Source organism: Clinocottus analis, unplaced genomic scaffold (genome assembly GCF_023055335.1).
Source record: "Clinocottus analis isolate CAN_PGR_092001 unplaced genomic scaffold, fCliAna1.0.p SCAF_1, whole genome shotgun sequence".
Classification (NCBI taxonomy): domain Eukaryota; kingdom Metazoa; phylum Chordata; class Actinopteri; order Perciformes; family Cottidae; genus Clinocottus; species Clinocottus analis.
The window spans coordinates 18,596,127-18,608,784 of record NW_027175820.1 but is presented as its reverse complement, the minus strand read 5'-3'; the positions used below and the strand labels follow the sequence as shown (position 1 = coordinate 18,608,784).

Here is a 12,658-nt window from a genome sequence, read left to right as displayed (position 1 = left end):
CAGTGAGGCTGCAGAGTGGAGGCAGCCTTCTGCTCCCCAAACAATTACACGCTAATCTGCAATGTGAAATGAGTATTAGGCTTTTAATCTCAAAGGAAGAGAGTCCCCTACTTCACCCCAAAGTAGTAGAAGTTACATTATCGCCCGGAGTTTCTGACCTTCTGTCTTCATTCCCCACCCTCCGGTCCAGCACCCAGGCATCCCTCCCATCAGGGTACAGGGTAGACATCAAGGAGCGCCTCCTTCCAGCCACCTCTCTCTCGATAAGCCCCCTGACACCGGTAGGGGGGGACCAGCTATTTAATAGCTTGTCGGATTGAATGTTTTCCAGTTCCTCCCATACATCGAGCCCGCAGATATTCTTTCTCATTAGCATGTCTTGTACCACCGCCGCTGTAAATCCTTGCAGGATGGAGGACAGACAAGGTCCTAACATTATGCTCTTCCTCCCACAGAAAACCAGCTTGTCCACCAGACAATACAACAGTATTCAACAGTGTCATGCTCGTGGTTATGTATACAGCTGCATTATTTTCCTCCTCGATAAAGTAGCACTTACGCAACTAGTAGCTCCTCTCATCAGCGTGTTAATGATTCCTATGTGAACCGGCTTTGAGTTATCAGAAAAGCGATATATAAATATTAACTATCATTATTATTATTATTATTATTATTATTATTATTATTATACTTGTAATTTAATAAATAATGTGAGTTGTTGGCATTTACTTCTTCTAAAGTTAAATTGGGCTGAAGGTCATCTTACCATTTATTGTATAATGTTTGTAAGTATTTGTAGTATTTTCTCATTTTTGATATCTTGTATATCACTCTTAACTTCTGGAGGAACACATGATGTTTTTTGAAAGCTACAATTGCTGGACTAGTTTCTTTATTAGCCTTGGTTTCTAACGCTACCTTGGCTGACGTAAAAACCTTATCTTCAGCTATTTGACAAGTGGCCCTTGCTCAGTGACAGATGTGCTTTTGCAAGGGTGCTCCGTTTAGCCTGGTGCTACCCAGGCTGGACAGAAGGAATTACATTATTAAAGAGGCAAAGCCCGGGGAGCATCCACAGTCAGGATGGATGCTCTGAGATGCTTTCCGGTGAAGGATATTGTCTGCAGTGTTGTTTATCTTAATATAGAGGCCTTTTTTCAAACTCAGCACAAAGACTAAGAGCAGAGGGTATGCTGATGCACTGTATCAATGACCATCTGTAGCTCAAGGCAGATTCATATATTATAGCCTTCACATTTAAGGTGCAGCGTTGCATTATTTGGGCCAGCCTCTGAATTAAAGTATGCCATGCAGCACTCCATGCAATGATTCTTGTAAAAGTCTGGATTGAGAACTGTACATTGCCATGTTTTTACTGTATCTGTGGTGAGATTTAAGTTCGTCATTGTGGGTTCCAGTTTGGATCGTGAAGATTGTGGAGTGGAAGCCAATGGAGAGGGGAAGAGATGCCGGAAAGCCCGACTTTTCATGTAGGGTTGGGGTTTAATAGCGTTTTATAGAATCTAAATCTGTCCTTCCAAATCCCTTATCCCAGCTGAGCGTTTGTAAGTAACCTTTGACCATTAGCCTGTGGTTCTTTAGAAATCCAAGAATTTTAAATGACCTGGAACCAAATCCAATATGGCAGCCGCTATCAGAACCCAACCCTATTTACTGGTAAACTAACTTCACTTCCTTTTCAGTCCTGTTGTATCCCTTTCAGCTACTGCTGATTCTCGGATCACAGTACACAATGGCTCTCGACCCCAATGCTGGCACCTTCTGCCTTAATCTATTTTTCACTTACCGCTTCTTCCTTTTCTGCTTTTTCTTCCCCCGTTTCCTGTCATTACTTACCTTTCCTCACTCCCTTTGTTGTTGTCCATTTATGCCTCTCTTCGCTGTCCTCTCCTTCCCTCCTCTGGTGACTTGGTCAACACTTGCAGTAGAGATTAAAGTGATCAAGGACCTACCGTGGCCCCCTCCTGTGGGCCAGCTCAACACCGGCCCTCCCCTGGTGGAGGAGCTGGAGTCTCCCTCCCAGACTGCTCAGCCCTCGCCAGGACAGACGAGCTGTGACCAGCACCACCATGGTGGGTGTTGTCCGGCGTCTCTCCTCTCAATTACCCCCCCAGCCCCCACCCCCACCCATTTCCATCACGTCAGTCCATTAATCCATCATCCACCCCGTCTAACCCCTTCAATGTGGTGACATAACTATTTGTTTATCTGAGTTGTATTCAGAAACAGTTTGAGTGGTGAAGCGTGTGCATGATTTCACTAAACCGGTTGCATTTAAGTCTGATTTATTGCAAATCTGCACTTTTACACACACATTTTTGTGGATGCCCTGAAATTTAAGCAGGAAATTTAGAAATAAGCAAGCAACTGTTTTTAAGTATCATCCGTACGAAACATACCAGCAGTTTAGACAGGCTAGGATTATGTAAACATGTCCGCTTCCACTTAACTGGTCAGTGATGGCTTACTGACATCTTGTACACGCACTGTGTGATATGACTTTAGGTAGCAGCTCAGTAATTACTGCACTTTTCCATCTGGATTACATGTGGCAGAAAATCACTAATTCCTGTGCAGGTTTTAGGGCTGAAGGCTCATTAGTTTTAATTGTGCTGAGCTGCCTTCTGCATGCGTAATTGCCATTCGCTGTGACCCCCATTTCCTCTTGTCAACATACTCATAACCGTCCCAGATGTCCCTGTGGCCCGCTGTTCTCTATAAGTCATTTGAGTCAATTTCCCTTCTTGACCACAGTCTCTTCACCTCGAGTTGAGCCATATTTACCATCTTACCAAACACAATGGACAAGTAATTATCTATTTTCAACCGATAAAGCCATCAGTTGGATTTGTGAAGCCCTTCCGCAGACTCACACTCTTGACTACTGTAATTACCAGGGGAAAAGAGCGACGTGTAGCAGAACTAATGCCAAGAATGGGATTTCCCCTGGCAAAGTGGGAAGACTTAGAGTAAGACCATGTAAGAGGACACCGCTGGGTGCTATAGGCGAAGACAGGGCAAGGAGTTGATTTATATCCATAAATCCATGGGAAAGGTTCTGGTTCCCTCTGTGATGTCAGTGGGTTTAAGATTGGCGTCCAGCTGTAAAGTGATCCTCTCTCTGTCTGGGCCAGTATGGCCCCACTCTACATCTTTGGGGTCAAAGGCCACTGTGGCAGACAGAGGGGGGTAATGGCCTCTGCGACCCCTGTGAATACAGTTACAATGCACTCTCTTGACCTCGGCATACAGGCGGACCCTCAGTCACACACCAAGGCATTCGCCATCCGTTATACACAGGAATGTTTACGTGCTCCAGATCGGCTCAGCCGGGGCTAAGTGCTCAGAGTCTGTATGTGTCTGTAAAGGCTATTGTGGCTTGCTCTCATATTGACCAAGAATAAACAATACCCATTACAGTTCAGGGAAATCTGACTTATCCATCCAACCTCATTATCTAAACTTTAACGTGGCTTGACAGGACAGATATTACATCTACATATAAATGGAAGGCACTTTTCTCAGCGCATAATGAAGAAATGTTCCCTTTTTTTAATTATTTTTTTTTACATGAATTAGATATCTCACATTTTAAAGCATTTGTAAATCGAAGAAGTCTTACAGAGTAATTAAAATATATCCAGATTTAATTTCAAGTAGATTTACTGACACTTTGGAGGGTCTTTCCTTTGTCTTGGAAAAACCTAGTGAGAGTTTCATTTCTGGATTTATGGAAAAGAAGAAAGCATATTCCTAGATGGTGGAATCATCAGAGACTGCCTTCTGGATTCGGCAGCGAGCATCTATGAAAATATATTATTAAAAGTGTCCAACAAATCATTATTGGAGTTCCAGATGCACATAATTAATATCAACATAAAAGTAAGTGATTTTTAAAGCTGCAAGTTCCTCGGGGATCACCACGCTGAGCACTATTTTCAGTGTGCAGTGCATTCTAATGAGATGCAGAGCTGGTTATCAATTCCCACGTCCTGGTTGGAAAAGTACATTTTCACATGACAATACAGCAGTCAATGGCACACTTTACCCCTCAGACTTGTCATCCTTTTTGATAGGAGCGCCGTTAGTAAATGAGAATTAATTATCCAGCCTAATGAGAAAGATTTGCTCAGCAATGTGTGCAGAGGGAAGGAGTATTGTCGGGTCTGTTCATAAGCCTCATGTACGTTATTGTAACTACATTGTTGGTCTTTCTCTTACTTTATGTTTTGAATGTTGTTGCCTTGACAAGTTTGCCATTCCACTATAAATATCGCTCCACGTTCTTGAGGCATTATTTTGTTCAGTGCTGAATTCCATCGCAGCTCTCTATGTTATGGATTGGTTGGAGTGTAATCACGGAAATGTCTCTTTGACCTCTGTGTTTATCTGTGTCCTCTTCCTCCTCAGCCCCTCTGTGTTTTATAGAGCCCTCTAAAGGAAGCCATGTGTTTGAAGGGGGCAGGTCTTTAAGCCATCAGTCACCATCTGACTGACAGTTCAATCTGATACACGGATTCCATTTGCGGTGCCTTACAAGCAACAATGCTGATAACACACACAGATGCCCCTGCACATTTACGTGCGTGCCTTGTTGCACGCGTGTGTGTGTGTGTGTGTGTGTGTGTGTGTGTGTGTGTTCACCTTCTCGTTGGGTTTTGTTTTTCTTTGGGCCAATCCTCTCGTCAATCTCCTGTCCAAAGTCTCAGACTCTGTGCTCCGAAGAATGAAAGGGGAATGAATGGGGTTTTGCTACCTCCCATTGATATTCAGCCTTAAAACTGAACGCTACAGCAACTGGAAGGTGTTGTGTTTGGGAGATGGCTTGCAATCAAAGAAGACATGGGTTCATTCAGTGTTGAGCAAATAAAATAAAAGCTTTTGTTTAGTTTGGAGACTCTCCCTTCAGGGTAATACTGTTCTTGTAACGCTGCACTCTGTCTGTGGAAAAGACTCGGCTCTGACAGGGAAGGTTGATGGGGTGAGCTCCTCTGACAATATCCACTCAGTCCTCTATAGGGGATGGAGGAAAAAATGTTTAATCAAGGTCATATAAGGCACTGATTGTGTTGAATCTGGGAAAGAGTTTGAATTAGCGGGGCTGCCGGGAGGATTTAAAATGGGAAGTGCTGAGGTCAGGCGGATGGCTGAGTGGGCTCTAGATACACTGAAAGATGGACTGTGTAGGAAAACCAAGATGGCAACATTCCTCTGTGTTTCACCACCTTTTCCAGCTTCAATAGTTAAGATCCCTGAAAATAACTATAAATGTTATGTCCAAGTGCATATTTTACCCGCTTTGTATATGGGCCTATAAACTTCTCACGTCTGTCTCTATCAATAATGCAATACACATATGTGCCACCTCATGGCCTTTTTTTGTTTTTACAATTTTGTTGCAAGGATCAGACATATCTAGAGACTGATAGTGCTGCATTATCAGAAACAGTGCAGATAACAGATCAAAGCTCTGACTGCTTTTTCTCTATGAGACGAGCAGGCATTCCTCCACAGCCAATTTCCTATTATCTTTTTCACTCCATGACAAACAAAAACACAGACACCAAGAGAGACAGGACTGGAGTGTGCGAGATGGAAAGATCAAAAGAAAAGGTGAAGGGGAGGGCGGGGAAAAGAGGACAGGCTGGACATATGCATACAGGAAGAGAGAAATTGAAAGCGAAAGAGGGAGTGAGAGCACAATTGGCTGCGTCTTCATGTTGTGATCTGTCAGCTTTGACGGGAATGAGCGGAGCAAACATGCATCTCCCTTGTCCCCTTGGTCAGTTTCCATGGAAACAATATTTCTCACCCTTACACGTATACTGTATGTTCATCCTACCTTCACTGTATTCCCAGCAGTCGACATGCGGTTCAAATAGTGAAAAAGTAGAGAACTAATGATGCGGACTTCTGGGCAACACGGAAACATCATTTGACTGCTTGTAGTCCGAGCATCCGGCGCCGAGGAAGAGAAGCTACAGCTCGGTCTTCCACGGGTCTGAGGTTAGAGCCACAGTTTACCCAGCCGTCATGCAACAGTACAATTTGGCTGTCATTTTAAGACTCGGCCAAAGCCCCATAATGAACAGAAGTGCAGAGGCCAAGATAGCAACGGGAGGCGGAGTCATTTTGCAATAATCATTTCCATGAGTTGATGTTAAGGGAAATGCTCAGTGAGTTGAAGGCCAAGCGAGGTAAACCTGAAGTTGAGCAGGAGATGAAGGGGAGCACCTGGTGGTCGGACCTGAAACTGCAGCACTGTCTCAATACTATCACCTGCTGTTGGCTCATATGCCGTAGTCAGATCCTTTGCCTCAGAAGAAATACTACGACAGTAACACTTTGAAGGTGCTCAATTGATTGCATCTCTGCTTGCATCAAAAAATTATGTCAAATGACAATAGTATACGCAAAATGTACTTGAAGTCGCATAAGTAAAAGTACTTTTAGACGGACGGACAGACAGATGCACACTTTATTCATCCCCAATGGGAGATTTGTTTGTGGCAGTAGCAATCAAAGATACATAGAAGACACACAACTATGTACATATTTTACGTTTTGTGGAGTAAATATAAATAGTTGTATGGAGTTCAGGTGTGAAGTACTTTGAGACTCGACTAACATCACAAATAGCAAAACCTCTGGATGCAGCATGAGTACAGGTTCACTTGTGATGTTATTGGTCCAGTCAGAAATACCCCGCAACTCTCTTTTAATTCTATTCATCTCTCTCAGTGAATGGTGCCACTTGAGAGTTATTGTTACTTCAACACACTGAATGGTAAAGAACAACATTTACAGTGTGTTGGTTCCTTGAGATGGCATGTCAACAACAATAAAATAAAGAATGTATTATTACATTTACATTGCCTACATACGGTGCTATGTTCAGCCCTACTTAGGGGTGCCCACAAGCTCAATACAATGTGTTGACACGGTGTTGTCTCGTGTAGCCTAAATTGATCGATGGATACTGTCAGCCCTCCCGCTCAGTCTGGTTCAGGCACATTTGGCCAACTCACAAACTGTTAAGTGTAATGGAATCCTCTGACAGGAATACAGAGTCTAGACGGACCCATCTCCATCGATGTGTTGTGGAGATCAGTGCCTGGCTGTCTGTACAGTACCTGCCATCTTCCGTCCAGGTAATTAAACTCTAGACTAGACGCAAGACGGAGGCAATGGCTGTGAGTTTCATACTTCGGTACATTAACTCCTTCCATCAAAGGCCCAGCTGTGTGTTGATCTTAAATATTTCAGCCGCCAACAATCTCCAGCTGAAGCTCGTCATATAGTTGGCCCTGGTATTGCTTGAGAAGTGTGTCAGTGGCTCTAAACGGGTCTTTCCAAAGCCATGGGGGCTACGACATCAATCATAGTGATGGATGACGGAGAGAAAATGGCTGAAACACACACGTAGAGATGACCACACTGTGACTACAACCTCCGTAATCTGATACAGAAGTGAGAACTCTCTTTCATTCGTCCTTGTGGACATTATCCTTTGTTCTCATGTTAGCTTCAGTAAATAACTGTAAAAGTTTTTCCGCGTCCTGATTGGCTGTGAAGTTGCTCACTGACCTTCAGCAGTCACGTCATGAGTACGAGTCACCTCCGGCCCCCGCATGCCATCAAACACTTCCCTGAGAAGTTGCCACGGCAGCTTATCGTGCCCACAGTTGACCGTGAGAGTTTTGAGAAGCCAGTTTAATGTTTACCTGCGCGACCTGTGCGTGGGACTTTTGCATGACTTTTTTCAGGTGGGCTTGTTTGCACGGCTGTGCACATTTGTTTGTGTGTACTTAGAGTGTACCCGTACACACAATTCTGTAATGTATACAAGTGTATTTACAGATGCATGTGGCTGTTTGATTGGTTTGGGGGAAGGTCGCCTCTGTGTGTATTTGGTATCAATGGGATGTGTGCACAGTGTGGCAGGATTGATTTATGCCTCCACCCCAGTGTGTACACGTCCTTCAGTTGGAGTGACACAAAGTGACGTGTGTGTGTGTGTGTGTGTGTGTGTGTGTGTGTGTGTGTGTGTGTGTGTGTGTGTGTGTGTGTGTGTGTGTGTGTGTGTGTGTGTGTGTGTGTGTGTGTGTGTGTGTGTGTGTGTGTGTGAAAAGCACAACCTGCATTCCTGTTCAAACACCCCCATTGCTAGGTTCTAGTTTAGTAGATATTTAACAGCAATTTACATCATAACTCTTCTCAACTTTCTGCTCCCTGTTTTTAAGCGCACCAGCTTTCCAAGTGACCTTAACCCGAAAGCCAGCTGAGGCATACATATACTGTACATACGTATTCTTCCAGAACAAAATGCTTCAGCTGTTGCATTTTTCTTCATTACAGTCCAGTTTGACGGCGTGGAGAAGTCTCGAATGTCGCCAACCAAGGAGGGGAAAACACGCCCGCTGCAGCGACACTCCAGCAGCTGTCTGGTCAACACCAAAATGTCTTCACTGGACCACTGCGGCTCCTCTCTCGGGGAGCGTATTGACCCCACCATGCCCCTGGAGAGCCAGTTGTGAGTCAGCTCACAGTGTCGCTTTGTTATGACTGCATTTTGTTTCAAACACACCCCTTTGGCCCTTCTTGAGCAGATTTGACCCTTGTTGTTTTATTTCATTTGTCCCATTTTTTTTTTTGCCATTGCTTTGTTCCTCTTCTCCAACATCCCTATTTCCTCTCTGTTCACTGTAGCTGGTACCACGGAGCGATCAGCCGAACAGATGCAGAGTCCCTGCTCAGGTTGTGTAAGGAGGCCAGCTACCTGGTGAGAAACAGCGAGACCGCCAAGAACGACTACTCCCTCTCCCTTAAGTAAGGACAACACTTCACCTTCCCTTTTTCACAACCGTATGAGATGAGATTGTAATAAAGGTGATGTATTTATCAGAGACCCGTAGAGCCAGAGAAATGCAGCGACCTATGCTTACTGATGTGGATGAATCCAATGTCTGTCACAAAGGTCCTTGTATACCTGTGCTCCAATAGTCCGCTGACTTGGCCTTTTCCATATGGTAATGATGTTCACCTTTCAGACCTCTATCTCCCACCTACATCCTCCTCGTCCTTTGTCCTCTACCTCCCCTCCGGGAACCCGTCTGACCTCTTCCCGTCGGCACCTTGATTTGCTGAAGTCATGCCCACGACACAGTTAATGTTGCCCTTCATCAGCGACCCCTGATCCCTGCCACATCCAGCAGAGGGTTTGAAGGAGCCGCTATGATTGGTTCAGTCGCGTCTGACATTTGGGCGAGGTTGCGACAGTTTGAAAGCCCGCAGTGGAGCCACATCCCATTCTTATCACATGAATGTGTGCCTTTGGTGGGATTGGTTTAATGATTCTCGTCGCATAATACAAGTACCAGGTGTCAGAATCATAACCATAAATGTGACAAAGCCAACTTTGATACGTTTGCTTTTGTCGTCTGCTTAAAAATCTTAGTATCTGGCGGATAGTCGTGAGAAATCTCCACATCTCCATGACGACCTTCAGATGAGATGAAACTATAATATGCTAAGAGACGTTGATTAGCCTCCGTTATTACAGCGGGGCTCATCTCGCTGGAGGCTTATAGTTCTTGGCAGGGAAACATAATGCTTTCCATGTTTTTCTTCATTCTTTTAATGCTGCTGTAGCTGAATGTCTAACTTCCTGTCTCAGAGAACATCGTCGTTTTTTAATTGTGTGACTGCTTATTTTGTTACCTTACTCATTAAAAAATAATAATAAATGCTGAGCTACTAACTTGCAACAACACAGTGTTTCAGACCAGATACATGCAAACATGCAGTATTTCAAACAACATACAAGCAGATGTTAAAACAGTGTCCAGAACCTGATGTTGAGAAAGACAAACGGGAGGAAACGGACCTTGTTAAGGAAGCAATTACAATATTCAATTGAATTAGCCTCCAAACCTTCCACTAAATGTTTGAATATTCTAATTGGGATCTGCCTATCTAGTTGCAAATCTGTCTGCATGCGGTTTCAGGCCACAGGGGGAGAGTAAGTAAAATCCTGTTTGCCCATTTCATTGCGAGCCTTCGGGCCAGACAGCAAGAGGGTGTCATCTGAGCAGAAAAAAAGAATTTCTCGTTATAATATTACGGGATATACCCACAAATATAAAGAGAGGAGCAGACCAAGGATGAACAGACATTCAGCTGGACTCCACCCAAACTGTAGATGGAACAAACCGTGTTTGCAATATGGGGGGACTCGGGATAATGCCGGGAGTGAGTTTGCAAATGAACTTCTCATTGCATCAATTCACTTTTGGATTATAAACCGAGAGTTATATATTTTTAATTATATTAGAGAGAATAAATCCCCCCCCGCCCCATCTCTCTAATATGGGGCACAAGATTACCTAATGCTGGAGGCTTCATCGTATCAAATTACATTTCTGGTTGGTATAGTGTTTGAAAGTGTTGAGTGAAAGTTTTAAGGGAGGAAGGAAGCACTGGAAAAGTGCTGAAACTTTTACGGCTGAATATTTAGTTCTCATATTAAAGTCAACCGGGCAATAATAAGAGCAATTATTTTAACTTTAACAAGAAGGCCATTCACAGGCCGTTTCCAGCAGGGAAAAATAATGTGTGTATCTGCCTTGTGATGCGGATCTGCTCCAAGAGCTTATGTGTGTTTCCTCGACTCACTCGTCCTCCGAGTTTCATGAAAACCAGGCCATTAATACTTCATATTTGTTCTGACAAACAGACCGAACCAAAAACTTTTGACTGGAACAAGTTTCTTTCGATACAGCTGCGTACTGACATTTGCATTAATATAGAATGTTTCTTGAAGCGTCTGTGTGTGGAGGCTTTCATGTGTGTATTTGTGTAAGTCAGCTCCTGGCTGTCACACAATGTCATATCGTGTGCCTCTGGCATCAATCGGATCAAGCCGAGAAAACAGCAGGCTGATTGGTAGGAATGACAGGTGCCCCCATCCAGCAGGCAGAGGTGACTCTGAGTTCAGCCTGCTCACACAAGCCCGTCTCCCCCGCTGCCACTGAAAATGATTCAAAACCCAAGGTGAGGATCCTCCATGTCTGAGGTTGCTGAAAAATGTATAAGGCCATGAGGTGGCACACATGTGTATTGCATTATTGATAAAGACAGACGTGGCAGAGACCTCCGGCCTCACGAGTCCCCTCGACGAACGGAAAGCATTTTCTGTCTGTTTTGCCCTCCTGACCCCTTTTTCTGTTCACCTGCCCCTCCCGCCTCACCGCTGCTATTCTTTTTTTTCTCTCTCTCTCTCTGTTGAGAGAAACCCTTGTAGGTGTTTGAAACGCATTCAAACCTTTTACTAGTCTGTCAGAGCACAGTGTCATCCTGTTTCTCACCTCGCGAGAGAGCTCTGCTCAGCATGTTTCCACTGGCTGAGAAGACAGTTAGTGAAAGAAGAAAATCTATCCAGCAGAATCAGTTTAATAGAACGACTTTACCAATTGAAAAAACATCCTCTATGCCCCTATACAATACTTTGCATCTGTAATTTAAAGAGATGATATTTCCTCTGTGTGCGCAGACAAATGACTTGAGGACCAAATAAATATTGAATCTGACTTTTTACAGTTTAAATAACCATTTGAAGCTTTTCATCAACCGGATTGTGATTTTGTTTCTTAAACCTACTCGCCTTGCTTCACCCCACTAACTATTTCCTTTGTTCATCATTTGTGTATTACAGAATGGTTAGGCTCCTCCCATGTAGACTCATTCAATTTGGGCTCATATGAAATAATAGGCAGACAGGAAATCTAATGCCCAGTAATGCTAAAAAAGGTCATTGCCGCTGCCAATGATCATTATCTTTTGGCGGATAAATCTGCCTTTTCTGGTGCCACAGATTCATAACACTGAGAGCATCCTCCATGGAGCAATCCAATATGTTGAAGGTGGCGATAAGCTGCGATTGCTGCCAGGCTGTTCCTTCTCTGAGGACTACAGGGTTCAAATCAAAGTCATAAACCTCAATAAATATAGACGGCAGACCTCCACACTGAGATTAATCCTGATTAGACAACAAAAGCCTGCAAACACAGGGATATGATAACACCACAAAGGCCTGTCTTCTCCACAAAAAAAAAAAACATAGCCCGGCCTCATTGCTCTGTTGTCCGCTTTAGGACTGTAACGTGATGAGCAGCCCTGAGCTCTGACTGTGGAATCAGTTGGGAATCTAAAAATGATGCTATTGATGTGTTTGCCCTTTTAAGTGTGGCTCTATGTAACCTAACGCCGGTCTCCCAGCGCTCCACATGAACACTCATCTAATGCACTTTTCAGGAAGATTTTTTATTTTATATATTTTTTTAAATGAGCTCTCCTGGCACCACTTGCTGAATGGCCGTACAGTAGAGACCTGTGGCGGGCTCTCCTCCAATCACGATGATGTTGTTGATGACATGAATAAAAATTGAGGCCAGAAGCAACGGAGGTTACGGAGAAGTCTGAGAGTTGTGTTTACTTCCGTTTTATAGCGCAGCAAGCCTGCAGCTTACCGATTTTTAAAAAATAAAAAAATAAAAATAATTTTTAAAAAAATTATTCGAGCGATTCTGTGAAATATTATTCATCATCTGCCATTTACGTAGGATTCCAAAACCTCCCG

At 43.8% G+C, this 12,658-nt stretch overlaps 1 protein-coding gene across 4 annotated transcripts in view; it reads left to right on the top strand.

The window, feature by feature from the left end:
* LOC137803073 (SH2 domain-containing adapter protein F-like) overlaps positions 1 to 12,658 on the top strand; it is an 87,866-nt gene that overhangs the window by 70,518 nt on the left and 4,690 nt on the right. For 2 of the 4 annotated variants that reach the window (XM_068601380.1, XM_068601463.1), the window contains 3 exons: positions 1,947 to 2,093; positions 8,380 to 8,554; positions 8,731 to 8,850. In XM_068601380.1, coding sequence (XP_068457481.1) covers positions 1,947 to 2,093; positions 8,380 to 8,554; positions 8,731 to 8,850 — 442 coding nt within the window. The remainder of the gene's footprint in view (positions 1 to 1,946; positions 2,094 to 8,379; positions 8,555 to 8,730; positions 8,851 to 12,658) is intronic. The other 2 variants (XM_068601502.1, XM_068601582.1) reach the window with 1 other exon arrangement.